Here is a 22,705-nt window from a genome sequence, read left to right on the forward strand (position 1 = left end):
CCGTACTCCCCACCCCAACCCTGTGCCCCGTGACTGCTTTAGTCCTGGCATTGTTCTGGAGGGTTCAGCCTCAGGGGAGCCGAGGAACCAAGGTCGGGTTGTACAGACACCTCCAGGGGGGGCTCAGGTCAGACCTTCCAGCTGCACATCTGCAGGCAGTCAGCCTTGGGACAGGAACGAGGGAAGTGAGCGGGAGGCTGGGGCGACATGCAGAACTTCCTCCGGGGCCTCCTGGAGGACCAGGGTGGGCCCCTTCAGGTGAGTGGGGTTGGGGGAGGAGGGTCTCTAGGGAGGTTACCTGTGTACGTGGTCTGTCCAAACATCCAGGCTCCGTCCACGGGGATGTAGCCTTTACCACTGGGGCAGATCTCACTGAATTCAGCTGTGCAGGGAGGCATCCAAGCTTAGAAACAGAAGGGCTCTGCCCCCCTTCCCCTCTCCCCTTTTTTCAGCGTCACCCTACAGAGCTGACACTAAGGATTCGGAACCGTCGGTGGCCTTACCCGAGTCCTCAGCTGGGCAGAGGGCACAGGCATCTCCCCAGCTGGCACCCTGGGTGCAGCAGCACTCGGCCTGTGTGGTGTTCCGGCCCAGAAGGCTGGAGCAGGGCAGCTGGCCGTTCTGCCCGGAGTAGCATTCCATGCGGACGGGGCCTGCGGGGTGGTCTCCGGGCGGGGCCTCAGGAATACTCTGACCTGTGTGAGATTAGACGCCCTTTATTACTGTCTGTCTTTGGCCCCCTGGGGCACCCTAGCTTTTGAATTTATTTTCAAGGCTTTACATTTATATAGCACCAGGAAGCGTACACCATGCTTTCACCTGTATGGTCTCACTTGATGCTCTGGACAGCATTTTATCATCAGCCGCCTTTACACGGGAGGCAGCTGAGACTGTGAGAAGCCACGGGACTTGCCACGGCCTCCAGCTGTAAGTGGCCCTGACCCCAGTTCTCTGGTGCCCAAAGCCGTGTTCTTTCTGGTATAGCATCCTGCCACCAGGGAGGTTCCCCCGGTCTGTGGCATACCATACGGGCAGCCTCCCCATTCCTCAGCTCGCACTGGACCCCAGCCCCCCCACCTCGCCTTGTTCCGGGTCTCGCTTGCTTTTCCCCAAGTCAGAGGAGGCCTCGTCCGGCCTGGGGAGAGAAGCTGCACCCAACAGCTCTGGGGTGGGGTGCACAGGGGAGAGTGAGGTTCAGCTCAGCCTCAAGGGCTCCCTGGGGTCCCCCGGGGGCTCAGTCTGCAGTCCTTGGCACCTTAAGTTGGCATCAGTTCTTCCGAGCCCCTGTAGGGCTGTCACAGCCCCGAGCCTCCTGGATATTCCCTGGCCTGGGACAGACATCCACTTGTCTTGACATTTGCCATACTCTGACTCCTCCCCTGTTCTCCTCCAGTCCTACGTGGCACCCTCGCCCACACGGCTCGGGGCCTGGCCCAGGCTCCCTCTTGGGAGCCAGAGCAGCGGAACCACTTTGTAAGCCACAGAGCGCTCATGTGTAATGACACGGTAACTATGGGGCGCGCTCACCTCCAGCCACCCGCAGGCGACAGTGGCCCTCCTGAGCGTCGTACTCCTCCAGGTCACTGGCACAGAGGCACAGGAAGGAGCCCTCCACGTTCTCACAGAGAGCCGCCCCGCACACCGCCAGCATGAGCTCGCACTCGTTCACGTCTGCCAGGCACGAGGACAGGCTTGTGGGTGGAGAAGCCGCAGCTGGTGCCCCCCGGCCCTCTGCCTCCTACCCAGTGGGCAGATCCTCCCCTCATCCTCTCAGAAGAAACAGGCTAGGGCTAGGTCTCGGGGGCGAGCATGAGGGAGTTAGCAGGAAAAAAATGAGAGAGCAAGAGAAGGGAAAGAGGAGAAGGGTGGCAGAAAAGGGTCACTAAGGGACCAAGAGGAAGGGTTCCTCCCTCTGTGCACATTCTCCAGACGTGCCTCTGGACATGGGCCGTGGCCTTCACTACTGTGCTGGCTCCCCCTGCTGGTAGGACATGGCCACGCTTCTCCTACCGAGCTGGTCAGGGCATCCGCTGTGGACTTCCTTGCCCACTCTCTGAGGACCCATTATGGAGCCGTGTGACCTTGAACATTTCAGGACCCTAGGGCCTCTATCCAGGACAGCCAAGATCTGTAAAGATGGGCCCAAGGACCCATGGGCCTTCCCTTCCCGGGCCCAGAGCCTGGCTGGCCTGCCAGCTTCTCACCAACACAGTCCCAGCCTGAGGACGAAGTCTCAAAGCCCTGGTCACAGAGGCAGCGGAAGGAGCCGTCAGTGTTGTCGCAGAAGCCGTGGTTCCCACACATGGTGTCGTTGGCACACTCATCTATGTCTGTGGGACAGTAGGGACGAGAGTATAGGGCACACTCTTGCTCTGTTTGCTGGGATTACTTGGTCTGTTCACACCAAGGTCTGTGAAAAGTGACTTGTAAACACAGGACAAGAACACTCAAGAACATCGTCATTCCTCTTCAATCTCTCTACAAGCCCTGCTGTGTGGAAAACACGCACACTTCAAACAGCTACAAAAACGGGGTCCTCAGGACAAAGTCGTTTCTACCTGGATACATGAAAAATTGGTTTCCTCAGCCCTCCCGGTTCCTACTCACCAATGCAGTCTCCAGTTGGGGCCATGTGGAAGCCAGGCTGGCAGCCCAGGACACAGCGGTAGGAGCCAGGGCTGTTCTCACACCTCCAGGCCCCACATACCGAGTCTCCATAGTCCTCACACTCGTCAATATCTGGCCCCAGCGCCAAGAGAGGGGACAGAAATAGACAGGTCACTGCTCCGGCCCCACCCCCTTGGCATTATAAGGTCATGTCCCACAACCTTTGGGGTCCTTGGTCTGTTACAGATTACTGTGCTCATCTCAACTCCAAAGCATCAAGTTCAGGATCATTTCTCCTAACCCAGCAGGGATGATTGTCTAGGTAGAGGACCGTATGCTATTTAGGAAAGCATTGAGCGCTAAGCAGGGTCGGGCCTGGTTAGTACTTGGATGGGAGGAAAGCACTGAGCTCCTAGCTGCCTGTGACACTGCTGCCCCACCCCACCCCCTTCTCCCTATGGCAGAGTACTTTATGATACTCTTTATATAAAACCTTCACCGAAGTGTATTGCAGAAAATTGTCTTCCTATCTGTCTCCCTTGCTCAATTTCAACATCGTCCATAACTGTCTATTTGTCCTAGCAAAAGACATTGAACCTAGCAGGGGTTTAATAAATGTCTGTTGAATCAGTTTGGCTTTAAAAAGTAGATTGTGTGCTCTGCTGGCACAAGGATTATGATTATCCTCATTCATCTTTGGATAGGTCCTGAGTCAGCAGAGACTCAATAAATGCATTATCCATCAGATGATTAATCTGTGGAAAGTGCTCTGCTTCCTGGAAGCTGCAGTTCCTGGTCCCGGGAAGCTGAGGATCAGGCAGGGGTGGAGGTGGGCGGACATGGGGCAGCGCCCCGTCTGTTCCCCCTGGAGCTCTTACCCACACACTCTCCACTCTCTGGGGAGGGCTGGAAGCCGGCCTCACACAGACAGCTAAAGGAGCCGTCGGTGTTGACACAGTGTCCTCCTAGACACCGGTCTGTGACTGCACATTCATCCACATCTAGAACAGAGACCTCCGTCAGCAGACCCAGCCACATGGCCCAGCGGCCCAAAGCAGCCTGGAGGAGAGCCAGAGGGCAGCTCGGGGCTCAGAGATCTGAGGAAGAGTTCTGAGCTGGAAGCCAGAGGCCAGATTGCAGGCAGGAGCCCTGGAATGGGGGCCCTATGAAGGGCAGATGGGTGCCACTCAAAGGGTTCAGAGGGCACCTGTCTGTCGTAGACATTGCGGAGAGGCCCTGCTGGAAGACTCAGCGCCTTCCTGACGCCTGGCTCCCTGTCATCGCTCAGCCTCCCACCCCCGGGAGCACTGTATGTCCCTGCTGCTGGCGACTGGACATGGCCAAGCTGGCTTCTCACCCTGGCAGCTGGTGCCCCCCTCTGTGCTGGCGAAGCCTGGTGCGCAGAGACAGAAGAAGGACCCGTGGCTGTTGAGGCACTCGCCACGGGGTGCACAGTACTCCTCTCCCACACACTCGTCCACATCTGCAAGGAGAAGGCAGGCAGTGGCGTCTCCCAGGCGTGCTGCCACCTCCCCTCCCACACCCACCGCTCACAGGGTCCGACGGGCACACACAGCCGCTCACCCTCACACGCGGTGCCGTTGGCCAGCTGGAAGCCCGGGGGGCAGAGGCACTGGTAGGAGCCAGCCGTGTTCTTGCACTCGCCTCCCTGGCAGCTGCCCTGGGAGTCTTTACACTCATCCACATCTGCAGGGTCACAAGGGAGCAAGGCGGCCTATGGCAGCACCTCCCAAGGACAGGAACCGATGGGGAGCTCTCCAGAGGGCCCGTCCCCTGCTGGGGGAGTCTGGACCCAGACAGGCATCGGCCCCTTGTGCAGCAGCACAGCTGGCCAGGGAGCCTCTGGGGAGCAGCATGACTGCAGTGCCTTCTGCTGGGCTTCTCCGGCTAACCACACGGTGTCCCCGGGGACGCTCAGCCTCTGCCCGCAACCCCAGCCTAGGGCAGCCAAACCCGCTGCCCTCGTCAGGGCTGAGAGCTCAGATTTTACTGAGAAGCAACGGGAAGACTAATGAGAACTCAGAGAAGGAAACCGATGCCGAGAACCTGAGGTCACAGAAACTAGGCGCTTGAAGGTGGCCTAGTCCACCTGGTCCAGGCGGATGTTTTCCAAAATCCACCCCCAGCTCCCACCCTTACAGAGAACCCACGAAGGCCGGACATGGAACAAATTTAGTGGCTCATCAGCCCCCAGACCCCGACTGGCAGTTGTCTTTCCAGTTACTGCTGAGGGAGGGGCAAGGATGGCTGTCCCCAGCTCACCCGACCGAGGTGGACAGAGGGGCCCCTGGCCCGGAAGCAGCCCCTGCTGTGTCTGGTCACTCCCTTCTCTAAGGGTGGTGGGTTAGTCTCTAGAACATGCACCCCCCCACCCCGCCCCGTGCTCCCCTCCCTCATGGTGACGGGCGAAGGGAGCTCTCACCTTCACAGGTGTGGCCCAGGGCGCTGGGCTGGTAGCCCGCCTCACAGTCCCTGCAGGAGAAGGAGCCAGCCGTGTTGGTGCAGACGCCTGAGGGGCACACTCCCGGGAAGGCACACTCATCCAGGTCTGCGGCAGATGGCCAAGCCAGTCACCCTGGGGGCCTGGGAGGGCTCCCCTCACCTGACAGGGAGATTCCCCCCACCTCTGGCCTCCCTCTGTGAGCTTGTGGGCCTCTCTCCGGGCCCCTGGGGAGGGGCAGGCCCTGGCTGTGGGCCTTCTGTGGGGCAACCCTCGTCCTGCTCTCCCCAGAATGTTCTGGGGGCGGCTCTCCCATCAGCTTCCCTCTGGTCTCTGTGACTCCCTTTTTTTTCTCCAGTCATCACCTCCAAACTTGGGGATGATAACAATAGATGCTCTCCTTGGGGCCAAGTCCATCTCTAAGGTCCTCCGGTCTAGCCTGGAGACCCTCAGCATCAGCCCAAAGCTGGGCGACGAACAGAATGTTCTTTGGGAGGTAAGAAGGCTATGTTCTTCGTCCCCCTCTGCCTGCCCCTCCCCAGGGTTACCTTCACAGGCTGTGCCGTCCTCGTTCACCCAGTAGCCACTCTCACAGGCCGAGCAGGTGAAGGAGCCCTCAGTGTTGAGGCAGAGGCCTGTGGGGCACGAGGCCCGGCTGGCACACTCATTGACATCTGAAACAGGCCAGGGAGTTCTGTGTGGGGCTGGGCAGGATAGACGTGGCGGGACAGCCGGAGACTGACAGGCGGGCAGGGGTAGGGCGGAGGACGGGTCTTGGCAGGATGGGTGGCTGCGTCGGCAAGGCTAGGGATGTGGGCGCAGGGCTGGGTTGGGAGGGAGTGTGCAGAGGGAAGGAGCTGCCGGCCGGTTTGCCTGTAGAGGAAGGTGCTTTAGCATCTCTGTACCTTGGCAGCCCTTCTCATCTGAGGTGACCTCGTAGCCCTGCTCACAAGAGCATCTAAAGGAGCCCTCCAGGTTGATGCACTTTCCATGGGCACAGAGCCCGGGGGTCAGACACTCATTTACATCTGTGGAAGAGAAGTCCAAGATGGCGGGCCGGCCTCCTGCCCTTCATGCAGTCCCCTTCATGCTTAGGGCATCTTAAAGATGAGGCCAGGGAATCAGCATTCATAGGGGGCACAGGCCACCCTGGGAAGGCAGTGAGGTGGGTCCTGCTCCCGGCCCTACCCACCTAGGCAGGCCAGCGTGCCCTTCCCGCCTGAGCCCACTGTGGCTCTGTCTGGTCACACAGAGCACTCTGTGGGATGTCTGGGTGGCTCAGTTGGTTAAGCGGCTGCCTTCGGCTCAGGTCATGATCCCAGAGTCCTGGGATGGAGTCCCGCATCGGGCTCCTTGCTCAGCCTGCTTCTCCCTCTGCCTCTGCCTGCCTCTCTGCCTGAGCTCGCTCTCTCTCTCTCTCCCTCTGACAAATAAATAAATAAAATCTTAAAACAAAAACAAAACACACAGAGCACTCTGCGTATGTCCTAGAAAAGGGAGCCAGGCCTCCAGCCCTGAGGCTGGTTTGGCCCATCTGAGGACACCCAGGATGACGTGTCCAAGACCCCTGACTCACCTTACAGTGGATCTAAACCTTTCTGGCCTCCTGCTTGCCAACCAAACGGGTATGATTCCATGTTCCCAGCCCAACAAGCAGCTTCAGTAGGCGAGCGGGCAATGGCAATGCAGAGAGGCCGACCAGCGCCCGGGTGGCTGAGCGGCAGGCTCAAGGGCCTGGGAACTGCCTGCCCTCCCCAGAGCCTCAAAGCATCTATTCACAATTCAGTCCCTCCTGGCATTCTGAACCCTGGGCCCTTCTTCCAGCAGGGACTGATGGGAAAGAACATTCCTTCTACAGCTGACAAGCAGCCCCCTGGGGGGAGAAGACCCCCCCCCGGCCCCGTTCAGGTAGGTGTTGCTGTTCAGACATTGCTGTGGGGCTGCCGAAGAGCGGAACGCCCCTCCTGCCCATAAGCCACGGCAGGGCTTGGCTGCCAGCTCACACCATCATCTCAGCCTCTTCCTGAGACTCTGGGCAACTCATTCTTCCCGGCAGGATCCGGCCACAGAAGCTCCTGGGACCTTGGGCCATAGCTCCCGGATGGACATGCCAAGGAGCCAAAGGGGCCCCCACCCGAGCTGATTCAGAGGGCAGAGCAGCAGTCACTGAAGCACACCCATGTCACGGCCAGCGTCACCCGGGAGCCCAGCCAGGTCAGGGAGGACAACAGCCTCCAAGCCACTTCCCCCGGCCCGTCTCTTCCCCTCCCCGTGTGTGGGCTCCACCAGGGGTCCCAAGGCCAGACAGCCCTCTCACTGCCTCGGCGAGCAGCCCTCACCTACACAGCCCCCGCTCTGGCCCCGGTAGCCCTCCTCACAGGCGAGGCACGTGTAGGAGCCGGGGGAGTTGACGCATCTTCCTTCAGGGCAGGTGCCAGGGTGACGGCATTCGTCGATATCTGCAAAATAACATCCCCTCCCTCCGTCATCCCTGGGAGCCACAGCACGTGGGTGGCTCTGTGAGGTGGGGAGAGGGTTGCCGGGCTCCGACAGATGGAAACTAGGAGAAAGTGAGGGCCGTCCAGTGTTCCCAGCTCCACCTCCCACCCACTGTCCTGCAGGGAAGAGAGAGAGAGAAGAACTTTAGAAAGGAGACTCCCTGGGTGGGGCAAGAGGCCGGGGTCACCACTAGCTCTGGGACGGGGCGGGGGGGGGGGGAGAGCTCTGCTTTGTGAGCTGGGCTCCTGGGAAGAGCCTTCGTGTCTGCCTGGGTGCCTCCCACCCTCTGCAGAGCTGAGATTGTGTATGCATTATGCTGCAGGTCCCACAGGCCCCAGGACAGAGAGCCGGCTGGGCCACAGAGGCAGAATGGACTTTCCTACACCAGGAGAGGACCGAGGATAACCCCCAGTCTCAGAGGAACCCCAGATTCCGCGGCTGATACGGAGTCCCGGGTGGAGGCTGGCAAGGCTTCTTGGCTGGAGACTTTTGTTCCTGCTCAGAACCACCCAGCACCCAGTCTGGTGAGGTCCAGGAGAGAGTCAGAAAGGGCGAGCCTGGGCACCCATCAGACAAGCAGGGGAAGAGGGGACTCGAGGAGGGAGAGGAGCAGCCAGTCTGGGGAGAATGACAGCAAGGAAGAGGACAGAGGACAGAGAGAGAAAGACGGAGACTGTAGGCAACGTTCTTCCTGACGCAACCTGGCCTACCCAGAAGTCTATCACTCAGGGCACACGGGATGCGCGCTGAGTTAGGGAGGTCTAACACAGGGCTTGAACTCGGGGTTGGGACTGTGGGAGGATGTGATGGGCCTCTGGCTCCGTGTTGAGGCTCCCAGGCCCTGTCTGTGACAGATGATTGACCTCCAGAAGAATTGAGAGGATTTACTCTTCCTAAATGGTAATTGTCTTTCTCCTGGAGGAAGTTTCTGGTTTAGGCAGCTTCGGAAACCCTCCTGCCCAGGAGGAAGACCTACTCAACACCCATGGAAGCAAGCCAGGATGTAGGGCCAGGGGTCGGAACACAGGCCTTCTGCAGAGGGCGAAAGCCAGCAGCTGTTGTTACCGAACAGGACATGGGCCCTGATGTGAAGAACGAAAATGAGTCTCCCTTGAGGCTGTTTGATCTGCAGAAGTCAGGCCACACCAAAGCCCTCTGTCCCAGGAAACTGGGACCCTCTCAAGGCCAAAATCTGACCCTGAGGGTCTAGAAGAGGAAGAGATAAACAGGGCAGGTGGTTATCCGGGTGGGTATCTGCGAGGAGAGAGCCAGAACCCCGAAGCAATCTCAGGGACACTGAGATAAGGCTCATCTCTACAAAGAGGGTAGCCAAGAGCCCTTGGTTGGGCTGTGGTGACCCTGGGGTAACTAACCTATTCTAAGAGTTTCTGGAAAGACAGGGATGGAGAGAATTAGATAGAGGAGGGGGAAGAAAGGATCTAGGACCACTGACTTTGGCCGTCCAGGAGACAGCAGCCAGCATCATGGCCTCAGGGCCTTGGCCGAGGTACAAGAGGAAGATGGACAAAGCCATTGGGAATGATAAGCAATCCCTGCTTAGGGAGATAAAGAGGCAGAGGTGAGGACCCTTTTCTAAGGCCACACTGAGAAAATTGAGGTATTTGGATCTCTCCTGCAGGCATCAGGCAGTGCATGAAGGGGGTTAGATTTAGCGGGAGCAAAGAGCCCTCATGTCTGTTCTGGGCACATTCATGGAGGTGGTGCACCCAATTTCTTAGGCTGGGCATGAGGGGAGTCGTGGTACTGATGCTGTTCACTCAGGATCCCAGCTCTCGCCCTGCTGGGCCAGGGTGGGCTCGTGCCCTCTGGCTCTTTGTGGTTGGGTGGGACCAGGGCCTTAGTGCCACTCAGGAGCCAAGAAGTAGGTCATTTACAGACCAAAGCATAATTGTGAGCCCTCTGAAGAGTGCGGTTCCTTTTTCCCATGGAGACTGGCCACATTCAAGATACTGGCTCTTCCGGGACGCCTGGGTGGCTCAGTTGGTTAAGCAGCTGCCTTCGGCTCAGGTCATGATCCCAGCGTCCTGGGATCGAGTCCCACATCGGGCTCCTTGCTCCGCAGGGAGCCTGCTTCTCCCTCTGACTCTGCCTTCCACTCTGTCTGCCTGTGCTCGCTCTCGCTCGCTCTCTCTCTGACAAATAAATAAATAAAATCTTAAAAAAAAAAAAAAAGATACTGGCTCTTCCTTCTGGCGAGTTCTAGAGTCTGGAAATGTAGGGCATAACCCCCAGCTGACCCATGATGGACATGATGGACATGCGGCATTGGTCGGATATAAACCTGGCTGTGTTCTAAGCCGTGAAGGCTGGGGTTGTTAATGCAGCGTAACCTAGTCTGTCCCGGCGCCCCCCACTGCTGGCCTCCTCCCTCAGACCAGAACCCCCACTGGTGATCACTGTATGGGAGAGGTCTGTGAGTGCGTGGGAGAGGGAAGGCTCTCCCCAATGGGAGCGGACGTCACAGAGCCATCTGCCGAGCCCATTGGAAGGCGCTGGATAAAGATTCCAGATGAAGCAGATTCTTCTGACTTCTGAATAGTCCGGTGTTAAGGGCACAGATTCTAATGTCACCAGATACCCTGGAGCTGTTCTACCAGTCCTGCTTGTATGTGGACGGGAGCCAGATCATTCTGATTAGACTAGGGTTTGAATTTTAGTCTATAATTACTGTATATATTGGTAGGTTCTCATGGTTTGGTCATCGGGGGCAGGAGCTATCTGTCTTACTTATCGCTAGCCCATGGCTGGGGCACAGCTGGAATGTTTGCTCACCAAAGAATGAGACCACATGACTAAAGTTTCACACCCTCTTGTTATGAGGCTGCTGAAGAGACCCCAGGAGACCCAGGGAAAGAGGTGCCCCTGGGGCCAGCTTGCCAACTTGTCTGTACCCTGGGAAGACCCTGGCTCTTCCGTAACCAGGGCTTTAGGCTTTGCATGAGGGAAATGTAAGCGGGCCAGTCCCTGCTCCTGTGAGAGCACAGGGTGCTCCAGGGCCAGAAGCTTGGAGAAATTTGGATGCGGTTGGGGTGCAGGAAAGGCCTGGTAGTCTGCACGGGGTCTACCCCTTTTCGTGGGAACGACAGAAATGCCACTGAGACTTTGGATGGGCCACTGTCCAGAATATCTGGGCCTTCCACCAGAGACCTGAGTTGAAGTGGACAGCAGAGTGGTTTCTCAGCTGGAGAGAGAAGAAAGAGAGAGAGAGGAAATTGACCAGGCTCCCGGGGTGATGGCTAGGTCTGTGGTTCCTGATGGAAACCTGGAGAAGTCTGCAGGCTACATCAGGCTGTCTTTGAGCAGCCTGAGTGTCGCCCGGGGCCGGCAACCCATCCTGAACTCCCAGCTGCTGTGTGTGTCTGAGAACTTTTCCTCCTGGTGAGAAGGGGACCACCAGAGGCATGGACTGGAGCATGGGGGGAGTCTAGAGGTGAAAAGGAATGGGGCCTTCATATAGAAATGCTACCCCCTGGGCACTGCAGGTCTTCCACGTACTGTCTTACTTGGTCCTCACCAGGGCCTGTGAGATGGTTTATGGTTTCCATTTTTAGGCGTCAAGATGAGCCAATCCAGGCCCGTCTCCACCAGAGCCTATGCCTATATCGTGGACTGCTTAGTATAAATCTGGTCTTTTTAGTGTCCTGGTATTTTCTTGGTTCATCTCCTTTAGTTTTACTTTTTTTTTTTTTAATGAAAAAAAAAAAAAATGAAGTCTAATGTCAAGTTTGTCCTGTTGTCATGCTTAAACGAGGTAATCTATCTATTATGGGTAATCTGTAAGTCCTCACACAGCTAGCTCCTGGCACACAGAAGACACCCACCAAAAAGCAAACTCCCTCACTCTCCATTCTCCTGGAAAATGCCAGGCTTTCTGACTCCATCATGCTCATGAGAACAAAGAGTACATTTTGGCTTTGATTGGGGGCAGGCCAGGGTGTTACCGGGAGAGCACCAAGAGGGAGACATTGAGAGGAGAAGGTGACCCCCGGGGTGCTGCAGAAAGAGAGCCATCTGTCCTCCACTCCCAGCTGGCTCTCCCCTTTGCTAAGACCTTCTAGAACTCTGGACTTGGCTTCCTGGTAATGTCACTGGAAAGGGGGACACCTCCCTTCACAAGGTATTCAGCTCCAGGACCCTGTGAAACCAGGCCAAGTGCTGGCCAGGTAAAACCTGGAGGCTGGTAGGTGGCTAGTCCTAAACTTGGGTCAAGGGCAGGATTTCTTTCCAGAGGGAACCTTGCCTTACCCCGCTTCCTTCCTGTCTCAGCCAGTCTTAGCATATAGCGCAGGCCTCCTGCAAGCCTCGCACAGCCCAGCCTGGCAAGGAGGGGGCGGTGCTGCCAGGAGCTGGCGGGATAGTAGCAGCTTCCAGCCAGCCTGGGAGGAGCCCACACAGCAATGTCGCGGCCGCCTTTCAGCAGGGCCCGGGAAACAACACAAAGATCAGGGCTCATGCATTCATTCTTCACTCACTCACTCGTTCAGCTGGCATTTGCTAACATTTATCCATCACAGCACATTCCTCCGGTGTCTGCACGTGAGTCTTCTAAGGATGGGGTCCAAGCCCGAGGAGCTCACAGCCTAACCAGCTTTAGCAAGTGGGCCCTGGTCAAGTCCCCAAGCTCCTCCCAGAGAGACCAGCGTCTCCTCCATCATACAGGAGAGCGGTGTGGCTCAGGCGAGGGCTGTTCCCGGGGTCTCACGTATGTGATGTTGCTTGAGCTCCCCTGCTTTGGGAGGCAGATGGGACACCATCACGGAAGGGATGGAAGGCCTCGCGAGGTCCGAGGCAGAGACAAGCTGGAAGGCGGGGTGGGGGCAGCTAGCACCTGGGAAGGACCGAGAGGTGGTGGGGCCGCTGGCTGTGCTCCCTGATCTCATTTCTTACCTTGACAGTGTCCCTTCCTGACCATGATGTAGCCCTGGTCACACTGGCAGTGGTACGAGCCCTCCGTGTTGGTGCACCGTCCCCCGTGGCACACCCCAGGCTGCTCACACTCGTCTATGTCTGTGAACACACAGGGAAGTCATGAGTTGGGCCAGCCCTGCAGGGAGTCCTGGGGCATCGCTCGGGAACACAAGGACGCCATGCTGAGGCCCCTGGGAAATGCACCCCATCCCAGGATGACAGGGGTGGGGGTGGGGGTGGGGGTGGGTGGCAAGTCTGAGACTGATCTGGCTCAGGCCTCTGTAAACCCCTGAGGGCCTTTCTCCCCGCAGATGCTACTTTGGGGGGCCTTGGGGACCCTCAAAGCTGTATCCTCACCCTGAGACAAGGGCTACTTTTGAGGTCAGATGGCATGATCTGAGGCCAATAAAATCCTCCTCCTGACCCCCGTTCATCCTCCAGAGGCCTGCTCCTGGGGTTCCTAGGGGCCTTCTGGAAGTTAGGGCTTTACGAGCCAGAGAGGAGCATCTCAGGCAGCTGCGGATCCCGTGAAGCAGTTTACGCCATCATCCCGCAGTGTCCCTGTGCCCCACAGCGGCTCAAAAGCCCGACCTGGGTCATGGCACCCCCTGCCTACGCCCTACCGGGGTTTCCTGCTGTTTCTGCCTGGCTCCCAAGGCCTCTGCCACCTGGCCCCAGGCTCGCTGCGTTTGCTGATCCCCACCAGTCCGGCCACACAGATGACCCCACGTGGGGTACTTTTCTTTGCCTCAGTGGTCAGCAGTCCTACTCCCATTTCAAGCACTGGTTCAACTGATCACCTCCAGGTAGCTTTGGCCACTCCCCATTCCTTGCCCCCACATCATATCAGTGGAGAATCTACCTTAGTCTCCCACCTCCCCAGGCACTGGTTCAAACTCTCCTCCGGGTCCCTGTGCAGATTAAATGAGATAATCCTAGTGGGGGGCCTAGCTGAGTGGCACGAGGTAAGCACTGAAGAAATGTTAGCTATTACTACTCTGGCATTAAACCCACCCTATAAATCTGATCTCCTAGGCCTAGCATGTGAGATCTTTCATGATCTGGCCCCTGTCTGCTCCACCCACTTTAGCCCCATGTCCCAGCCTCAGCCACACAGGACCCGCTTCTGAGCTTGGGCGTGTGATACTCTCTTGCCCTGAGTGGCTTCCTGCCCCTGGGGTTGGCTCTCTTCAGCTCTTCTCTTAGGAGAGGTTGACCTCTCCCTGCCAACCCCCTATGCCCCTTCCCAGGGTTCCCTTAAGACCCAGCTATTATAGTAACTGTTCATTTACTTGATTTTTTCTCCCCAAGTGCTGAGACTGTCCCTCATCCTAATGTCCTCAGTTCAGAGCCCCCGAAAGTGCTTGTTGCGTGAATGGAAAACTAACCATGTGGTTATGGACGGTGTTTTTTATCTGAGCAGTACTTTGTAACACTGCAGTGCCCAGCAGACTCCCCGGCAGAAGGTGTAACCCCCCTGCCCCAGGCCCGAGACTGGAGACTCTGCCCCAGCAGCACCGGAACCTGCATCTGAATCACTCTCTAGGCATTTCTGAAAGAACTAGTCCTCTCTCTGAGAAGCTGTGGTCCCAGTGGGCGAGGAAAGGGAACTCAGAGCCAGAGCCACATGTGGGCCCTCGATGAAGAACTTGGACGGGGGATGAGGCTGAGAAAACAGACTTGCTTTATGGAGAAATATGGTCAGGGGAACGGAAGAAAACAGAGCTTAGGGCCCATAGGAAGATGGACTTCAGATGGATTCAAACAGACTGTAAAAGGTGAAACTCTAACTTCAGTGGAAGAATGTGCAGAAAGAAGACGCTTGGGTGGCTCAGTGGGTTAAACCTCTGCCATCAGCTCAGGTCATGATCTCAGAGTCCTGGGATCGAGCCCTGCATCGGGCTCTCTGCTCAGCAGGGAGCCTGCTTCCCTCTCTCTCTCTGCCTGCCTCTCTGCTTACATGTGATCTTCCTCTGTCAAATAAATAAATAAAATGTAAAAGAAAAAAAAGTGTAGAAGGATATCTTTGTAGCTTACAGTTTGGAAAGGACTTCTTAACTCAAGCCCCAAAAGTATAAGAAATAAGGCAAAAAGGTTAATTTCAACACATGAAAATTAAGGATTTCTCTTTAAAAAGGACCTGTGGGTAAGGTTGTGGAAGGGGGCGAAATGAGAGACTCAGAATATCTACATCCAGGCAAGTGTCTGTGATGTGTAAGGGACTCCCAAGGTGTCACAAGTAAAACCAGCAACTGCTGAAAAACTGAGCAAAAAATAGGAAAGATCAAGAAACTCAATGCCTAATGTATTAAGATATGCTCACACTTACTGGTAAAGTAAATGTTTTTAAAAATATCTAATGTTCAAATAATTTATATTGGTCCATTACTTATATTAATTTTAATTCCAGAAATGGTTATAATTTTTATTAATTAATTATATAAGTTAATGAAATTATTCACACATAATTAAATAATGAGCTACTGCTTTATAAGATTGGCAGAATTTAGCAAGTGGGTGTTATCCTGAGTAGGGGCCCAGCAAGTAGCAACCGAGCCCCCCTGGGAGAGGCAAGAGCAGCTACCTGGGGCTCCCTCCCTAGCTGCTGGGGCCAGCAGAGACAACCTGCCCCGGTGACCCCACTCCCTGAAGCAGCCACTGCTTGTCCCCAGCCTGGTGCCCCAGGCGGGGCCTCTGGCCTCCAACACCTGCCATGCAACAAAGCCCAGAGAAGCCCCCTTGTCCCCAGCCTCTCCCCTCACAACCCCCACGCTGTTCCGAGCTGCGCTGCTGAGTCACGGCCTAGAAAGCCTGCTCGTGCTCTGGCCACCCTCTGCTTACAGACCTCTCCTGCCGCTCACTGCCTGCAGGACGGGGTCCGAACACTTCAGCCAGGCACCCCCCGGCTTCACCTAGAGGCTCGGCCCCTGTCCTTTCCTCCTCAGACCCCACGCTCTAGTCACACTGGATTTATCATTATTCCCACTCTGCGCTCTGGTGAAACGGTTTCCTTTCCGGGGATACTCTGCTTCCTCCTTTCCTTCCCAGCGCGTGGAAGGGAGCGCGTTGGAAGCCAACCACGCTTTGGGGCCAGAATGACTTTGATTCTGTTTCTAGCTCTGCTCCAGCTAGCTATGAGGTCCCGGGGATTTGGACTTCAGCACTCTGAGCCTTGGTTTACTGACCTATAAAATGGGGTAAGGCTGTCTACCGCCCAGGGGTGGGCTGATGAGCTTGATGGGAGGAAGGGTTTAGGACAGTGTCTGCATTCCGAAGCGCTCACGAAATGCTGCCTGGGACCCTCCCGCCCCAGCCCCAATGCTCCCTCAGCGAACCCGACTGCACCTTCCACAGAGAACCAGTGGCTTCCTCACCTGGATCCCGCGCACCACGCGCTCACACCCAACTCACTGCAGGAGCCCAGAGCTCACATGGAGCCTGGCTCGCACGTGCTTAACACTTGGTGCCAGTGAAGGTCATGTGAAATTCTCCCACTCTGATTAAGTTAGCTGGTTTTCGCCTCTATTCCCCTTTTCTCCATCAGGGCACCTGCACGGCCTTGGTCTCTGCAGACCGGATCTTCAGGGGATTAGGACCTGGGGGCTATGGTCATGAGAGGACGCCCAGCTTCCAGATCTCCAGGAGGGAGCTGTGAGGGAGTGATGGGCTGCCCCGGTTGGAACCAGCCACGCGAGCCTCAAGGACAGCAGTGCCATCCTCCGGGTGAGGCTTCCCTCTGTGCATAACCTCTGGGCACTGCTTGGAAAGCGCTGCTTCATACCTCTGTGAGCTCAGTCATAAAAATGTACGCGGAGGCTGTGTATCTCAGCACAAGTGCTGGATATTCAGGGGTTTGGGCTGGAAGCCACTTTGCCAAGGGCCCTGAGCAGGGGGCCGCGCCTCCCCAGGGAAGCACGAAGACTTCCAGGCTCTCTGAGCTGGGGGAAACCCTCTTGCAAAGGCACTCCCGCTCCCCTGTCTGCCAGGAGTCCCAGCTGATGTCCTCACACTTAAACCTCCTGACCCAAAATGGAAGCAGCTCCTAGTCACTCAGAATTCGGGGACTAGACTTTTAGTTTTCATCTCCAGCCATGTTCCCTGACCCTCTCACACTCTAAGCTCCAGCCACACCTCCTTGGGGCCTTGGTGAGTGTTGCTGTCTTTCAGGTTTGAACCTCTCCTTCCGGTCTGGTCTCAGCATAGGGGTCGGCTTCCACTCGGGTCCAGGTGAGAGCCCTGACTCTCCGTTCTCACAGCCCCTGTGCTGCACACACTGCAGTGCAGTAGCTGGGTGCTGTGAATGCCCCGACCCTCTTCCCCCTCAACACTCTGCATGGGGTCCTGGGCCCATCCCAGGGATGCAGGCAGGCTCGCTTACCTTGGCATTCCTGCGTGGTCCCCGAAGTGGCCAGCGTGTAGCCAGGGTAGCAGAAGCAGGAGTAGGAACCCACTCGGTTGACGCAGCGCCCTCTTCCCGCACAGGGGTCCCTCAGACACTCATTGTCATCTGAGCAGAGGAAGGTGGGGAGGGAGGTCAGGGGGACCTTTCTTTGGGCACCTGTCATCAACCTGCCCATGCTAGGAGCTGGACTGGGGATGGTGCTATGGGTCAGGGAGGGGATGAGGGAGGACAGGAGGCCGTGGAGATGAAAAATCTCTAAGGCTGGGGTCACCAAGTCTGCCCATAGGGCCCACTCAGGCACCAAGGGCCTGGGGCAGTGGCCCAGCACTTCCTTCCTGCCCCATGCCGCCCTCCCCCAGTGACCCCTGATCACTTCCTGTCCTTCAAGGCACAGTGGATGTTTCTCTCTTGTGTCAAATTCTTGAGGGGTGGGGATCGGTGGAGACATTTCCAACTAGGGTAGGCCTTGGTCTGCTGTGTAGGCAACAAGATGGCTGGGGGGGTGGTTGCTGATCTCAGAGGTGATGGCTCCAGGCCCTGGTCAATGGGGGCTTCCTACTCTCTTGGAGTCCTGGAGACTCATCAGACAGTGCTCCCAGAGACTTGTTCCCCCACAATTAAGATAGTTTTTGTCTGCAGGGCTAGTACTCTTCTTCAACTCTTTGACCACACAGCACCGCTTGGACCTTCTGCTAGACGCTTGACTCTGTCCCCCACCCCTGAGTGGGCCCAGGGTGACCCAGGGCATACCCGTGCAGTAGGCCTGGCTGGGGTGCAGCTGGTAGCCGGGGCTGCAAATGCATCTGTATCCATCTGGGAGGTTCACGCAGGTGCCGGGCCCACAGATGTTGGTGGCTCCAGCAGCACATCTGTCGATGCCTGTGGGAGGCAGAGCAAAGCAGAGTTATGGTGGGGGTGAGGACAGACAAAGGCTGCGGAGTAGGATGGGGAGACTGTGAGGGCAGGGCACAGGGGCCTCCGAGGACTCCCAGAAGCCTTGCTCCATTCCTGGCTGGACCCTCCCATATCCTTGTTAGCATGGCCTTGTGTAAAACCCCATGGCACTCCTCCCAGGACCCCGAGTCCCAGGATGGATCTCACAGTAGTGTATCCCTTTGACTGAGACCCAGTGGGCTCCCCTGGCCCAGCAAAGGGCCTCCCCTGCTGAGGCCCCCAGCCTGCCCTCTCCCTGAATAAGGGCATAGCTCTCGCCCACAATCCCCAGAGCTTCCCTTCCCCCAGACAGATAGAGCTGATAAGTAGGGTGTTGAGGGACACCTGCCAGAGGGAGAAAGGAGAGGGGGTGCTGGGGCCAACTGAGCAGGGCCTTGAATGCCATGTTGAGACAGGTCTCTGAGAAAGGGGGTCCTGCAAGGTGGGGTACGATCGGAGCTATCTCAGAAAGACCATGCATCTTGCCATGCTCAGAAAGGCAGCAAAAGGCCGATGGACTGGGCGGGGAGGCACAGGGGGCTCTTCGAAACCCACTGAAATAATTCAAACAGGGGCTGCCCTGGGTGGTGGTTATGGGGTAAAAAGTGGGAAGACATGCTGAGTTCAGGAATAGTTTGTCGACTTGCCCAGACTCAGCACTGAGACAGCATAAAGGCTAGCTTTTTTGAACTGTGGACTCAATACTAGAAAAGTGCCTGGCGCGTAGAGTGTGCTGACTGGACATGTGACCAAATGCATGAGAGGCACTGGCAGCCTTGTGTCTGCCCTGAGGTCTCTGACGTAAGCCCACCCGCCCAGGGCCCCCCACCCTGCCCCACAGCACGAGGTACCTCTGGAGACCCAAGGGAGGGGACGAGGCCTGTGTTGGTCCACAGCAGGACCTCACAGCCTTTGCTAAATGGGCCTGTTTGCAAGGTTACCCTGTCCCTGGCCTGGCTCCAAGTTTGCATCAGTGCAGGGGCCTTGTGGGGACCCCCTGCCTGGTTCTAAATATCTTCCCAGAAGGGTAAGATTGGGGGAAAGCAGGGGAGAAGGAGGATTAAGCTGTGGATGGTGACTGCAAGGGAGGGGTCTGTCCCCCCCATGATGCTGAGAACTGCTGTGGGCTTTTCCTCCTGCTCCTCAGCCCGGTCCCTGCCTCCAGACCCATTTTCCTTGTCAGAGAATCCTCAAGGGAGCTCCTGAACCCAGCACCTCTTGCCTGCCCAGCAGAGGGGGACAAGGACCATCCCTGGAGCAGTGCACTAAGCACAGAGAGAGAAAGGGGGCCTGGGAAAGGACAGCAGGACACCCTGGTTCAGCCCTGGGAGGGCCAGCCCCTTTCTCCACCCCGCACTCTCTAGACTGTTCCACTGGGCTGCAGGGACTCTCTCTTTGCCGGAAGAAATCCAGAGCTACCCCTCTCCCCTGAGGTGAGCTGAGTCTGTGAAGTCAGCCAGCCCCCAGCGAAGGCACACGTGAGGGCACGCACACGTGAGCACACACGTGCACAGGGAGCCGCTGTGGCATCACCCTCTTGGCTCCTCTCGAACCAAGTCCCCAAACAATGAGCCTTTGAGGAGGGCACATTCCAGAGCAAGGTGGATTTGCCAGGCATTGCCCCCACGCCGCACGCCCTCACCATCGTGGCCGGCGGAGAGGGGAACCCAGGCCCCAGACAGTTAAACAACCTTGACAACAGAACTGCTTTCCTTCCCGAAAGCCAACCGTCCCTGTGGGCAGGAGGCTGCCCGCTGCCAGGGCTCTCGGCCGACTCAAGGTCAATGCCCCAGGGGAGCCAGGCTCCCGAAGGCTCCTTGCACTGCCCTTCCTCCTGGGGGGGGGGGCAGAAGCTCCTAGAAAGCCCAGGAGGAAGAGGTGCCCCCAAGCCCTCCCTTCTCTTTCTCCTCCCCTGCTTGACTGGTGCTCCTGACGGGACTCCTGGGTTCCCGAGGGCACCCGGTGAGATGAAGCCAGGGCCACTGAGCCTGAGCGGGAGTTCACCAGAGGCCGTGTCTCTGTGGGTGAGGCCCTGGAGCTGGCTCTGCCCGGCCGCCCCCCACCAGGCAACTGCAGGTACCTGAGGGGCCCAGGGCCGCCAGCCCCTCGGCGGTGGTGGTCACGTGCTCTTCTTCCTGGTGGTCTGGAACCCCCTGGCCAGGAAGGGGTGGTGTTGGTCTTTCTACAGCATCTCCTGCAGGGGGAGGGGGTGGGGAGGGGAGAGCAGCTGGGCCACGGCCCCACCTGCCTTCCCATCCCCCGACAGCGTTCCCTCCAGAGACACTGGCGGGGTCCCTTCCCTCCTCCTGGCCTTCCGACGGCAGAACCAGGCGTGGAGTCTAGGGCAGCTCAGCCCTGCGGCCTCCTGGGCTGCTGAAACTTAGCCCCGTTCCAGATGCAGTCAGAGAATCGGAGAGCTCTAATGGGACCCCGAGCACATCTAGTCTCAGCTTCCGTTTTGCGGGCCACGAGACAGGTTTGTGACAGAAATGGCCAGTGATTCAGAGCCAAACAGCTCGGTGGACACAGAGCCCCTGGGCAGTGCCCTGTCCCCAACTCCAGTGACCCTCAGCAAGCTGGGGTCTGCAGAGCTCGAGCCATTTCCCAGAGGATGTCGGGACATGGGGGAAGGGCTCTGGGGACCTGCTGGGCCCCTGTTTAGCCTGCAATTCTGCTTTGGTCTCCTTTATACAAGTGGCACCATGAAATGCAGAAAGGGTGCTGTGGCTGGGGAAATATTTGCAAAACAGCTCATTGTCTTTCACGGACCTTGCTGCACCTTGGGTGGATAGAGCGCCCCCCCCCAAAAAGCACTCACATGTCACCCATCCACAACCTCATCAGATCCGAGCCCCGTGTATCAGCCCACGACACAAACTCTGTGGTGTGTCTTTCCCTCCCTTCTGTTTTCGGGGAGCCACTAGGGGCAGGGACTCACCTGGGACCCAGGCAGGTACTTGGGTAGTAGTGCTGGTTGTGACCTGTGCAGACAGAGAAGGTCACTGTTGGTTCCTTGGTGCCCCCACCGTGACATGCTTTCTCCCACCACACTCACCCCTGCTTGCTCACTTTCTCGTTCCTTCTAGCTCTCAATGAGTTCTTCCTCTGTGCTGGGCACGTTGCCAGCACTTTATGTCCCTGGTCTTAACTAATCTGCTCAACTAGCCTAGGACAGTAGGTTGTAACGATTAAGGGAGCCGTTGCCTGCGCAGTGTCACATCAGCAATGCTTGACGATCGTCCCAATGTCATGAGCCCAGATAAAGCAACAGAAACTTGAGGTTCACTAGCTTCCCCAGGGTCACAGGACAAGGGTGGTGAGGCTGAGACCCTAGGCCATACCTCGTGTCCCTCACCACAGCCCGCAGCCAATGGTGGTGACCAAGAGGAGAGAAGGGGCAGAGGATGACAGAGGGTCAGGGGCACGCTGGGGGCGGTGAGGACATGGACAGAGGATCTGGTTTGGGAGGACAGCACATGATTCCCCAGGGAGAGAAGCAGCTCCCTGGAGAAACCATGTTTGGGGACAGTCAGGTCTGCAGGTAGGAGCGGCAGGGGACAGGGTAGGGATTGGCAGATGGGTGAGGGAAGAAGCAGGTTCACTCTTCCAGAATGTTTTTCTAAGAGGACATTCGGTTCTTTACAGGGGAATCCTGGGCACAGGGAAGGGTGTGGAGTGCTTTGAGACAATCCACAGCCGTTTCCACTTCCCCGCAAGCCACCCGCACAGGAGATCTTGAGGTGTAAGCAAGTCATGCTCCGGAAGTACGTAATCCAGAATTAATCTGGAACCAGTTCTATCTAGATCTTATCTGCAGAGCTGGGGACTAACGGGACGTGTTCTTACCTCCTTTCTGAAGGGGACCCCAGAGAGAATACTTGTACAAGAGCTGTTCTTACTTCCCTTAGGGTAAAACCAGGTCTCTGGATGGACCTGCCCACTCCAGCATCCGCGCACATAATCCATCTGTCTCCCTTTCCTCTTTCAGGAGACAGTGCCCTGCCGCATCAGCGGGGACCCTCTCCCACTCCCTGCCATGCTTGCCCAGCCCCTGCTGGGAGGATACACTCACCTGGCCAGCCTGAGAGTCTCCTGGGAAGGAAAGGTGAGAGCATGAGCTCAGGGAGGAGCCTGGCTGCCTTCTCCCCTCCACCCATGGCCAGGGTTTGTTCAGTCTCTGATGTCCTGAACTCTGTCCCCAGAGGTCAGCCGTGGAGAGAGTGCAGAATCTTTTAACCTGCTTCTGCCCCTCCCACCCTGCCGGGACTGGCCACCAAAGATCCCCAAATGCCAGGTCTGGAGGGCCTACAAGGTGCCTTCACCGGTGAGAGGAAATCTCCAGCCTTTCTCTAAGGCCTCAGGGAGAAGTCCCGCCCCTTCCAGGGCCAGTCCGCCCACCAGTCCTGGCTGTAACCCTCCTCTTTGCTCTGCCACCTCCTCCCTCTCAAGCCTCCCAGTAAAGCCTCCGCCCCTTGCCCTGGGCTATAGCCCCAGGGAACCATTCTAGAAAGAGAGGAGCTGCTCCTGGTCTGGCGGGGCTCCAGTTCCCATGACCACTGGGGCTCTGTCCTGACTTCCCTGTCTGTTTGTTCCAGATTCCCAGGGCAATTTTGGCCATCACATAGCTCTCCTGGTCTTAGTATATCCTTGGCCTCCTGCACTGTGGGCTACCGGAACCTGGGTGTGATTTCAGTATGGTTTTTTGGGGGGCCCCGCCAGGGGCACCTTGGCCTTGTCTTTCTGGCCCAAGCCTCCTGGGCCCCTGGTCATTGAGCTGGAGTTGGTGCCCCGACTCTAAGGCCAGGGAGGGGATCTACAGCCTCGGACTCCCCAGGATCTCCCCGCCAGCTCTCAGGCCTTGCAGCCAGCGCTAG

General features: G+C 57.4%; 1 protein-coding gene across 1 annotated transcript in view; it reads right to left on the reverse strand.

Annotated features, from left to right (window-relative positions):
* LTBP2 (latent transforming growth factor beta binding protein 2) overlaps positions 1 to 22,705 on the reverse strand; it is a 102,539-nt gene that overhangs the window by 6,246 nt on the left and 73,588 nt on the right. Inside the window, exons 13-30 of the mRNA XM_082733373.1 lie at positions 21,904 to 21,923; positions 20,770 to 20,812; positions 19,912 to 20,025; positions 17,649 to 17,777; positions 16,875 to 17,003; positions 12,476 to 12,595; positions 7,408 to 7,527; positions 5,974 to 6,096; positions 5,617 to 5,742; positions 5,051 to 5,176; positions 4,192 to 4,314; positions 3,965 to 4,090; positions 3,486 to 3,608; positions 2,608 to 2,739; positions 2,205 to 2,330; positions 1,528 to 1,671; positions 504 to 695; positions 299 to 382 (exon numbers count right to left, since the gene is read on the reverse strand). Coding sequence (XP_082589499.1) covers positions 299 to 382; positions 504 to 695; positions 1,528 to 1,671; positions 2,205 to 2,330; positions 2,608 to 2,739; positions 3,486 to 3,608; positions 3,965 to 4,090; positions 4,192 to 4,314; positions 5,051 to 5,176; positions 5,617 to 5,742; positions 5,974 to 6,096; positions 7,408 to 7,527; positions 12,476 to 12,595; positions 16,875 to 17,003; positions 17,649 to 17,777; positions 19,912 to 20,025; positions 20,770 to 20,812; positions 21,904 to 21,923 — 2,100 coding nt within the window. The remainder of the gene's footprint in view (positions 1 to 298; positions 383 to 503; positions 696 to 1,527; positions 1,672 to 2,204; positions 2,331 to 2,607; positions 2,740 to 3,485; positions 3,609 to 3,964; positions 4,091 to 4,191; positions 4,315 to 5,050; positions 5,177 to 5,616; positions 5,743 to 5,973; positions 6,097 to 7,407; positions 7,528 to 12,475; positions 12,596 to 16,874; positions 17,004 to 17,648; positions 17,778 to 19,911; positions 20,026 to 20,769; positions 20,813 to 21,903; positions 21,924 to 22,705) is intronic.

The sequence above is a fragment of the Mustela nivalis genome (assembly GCF_964662115.1).
Source record: "Mustela nivalis genome assembly, chromosome: 6".
Lineage (NCBI taxonomy): Eukaryota > Metazoa > Chordata > Mammalia > Carnivora > Mustelidae > Mustela > Mustela nivalis.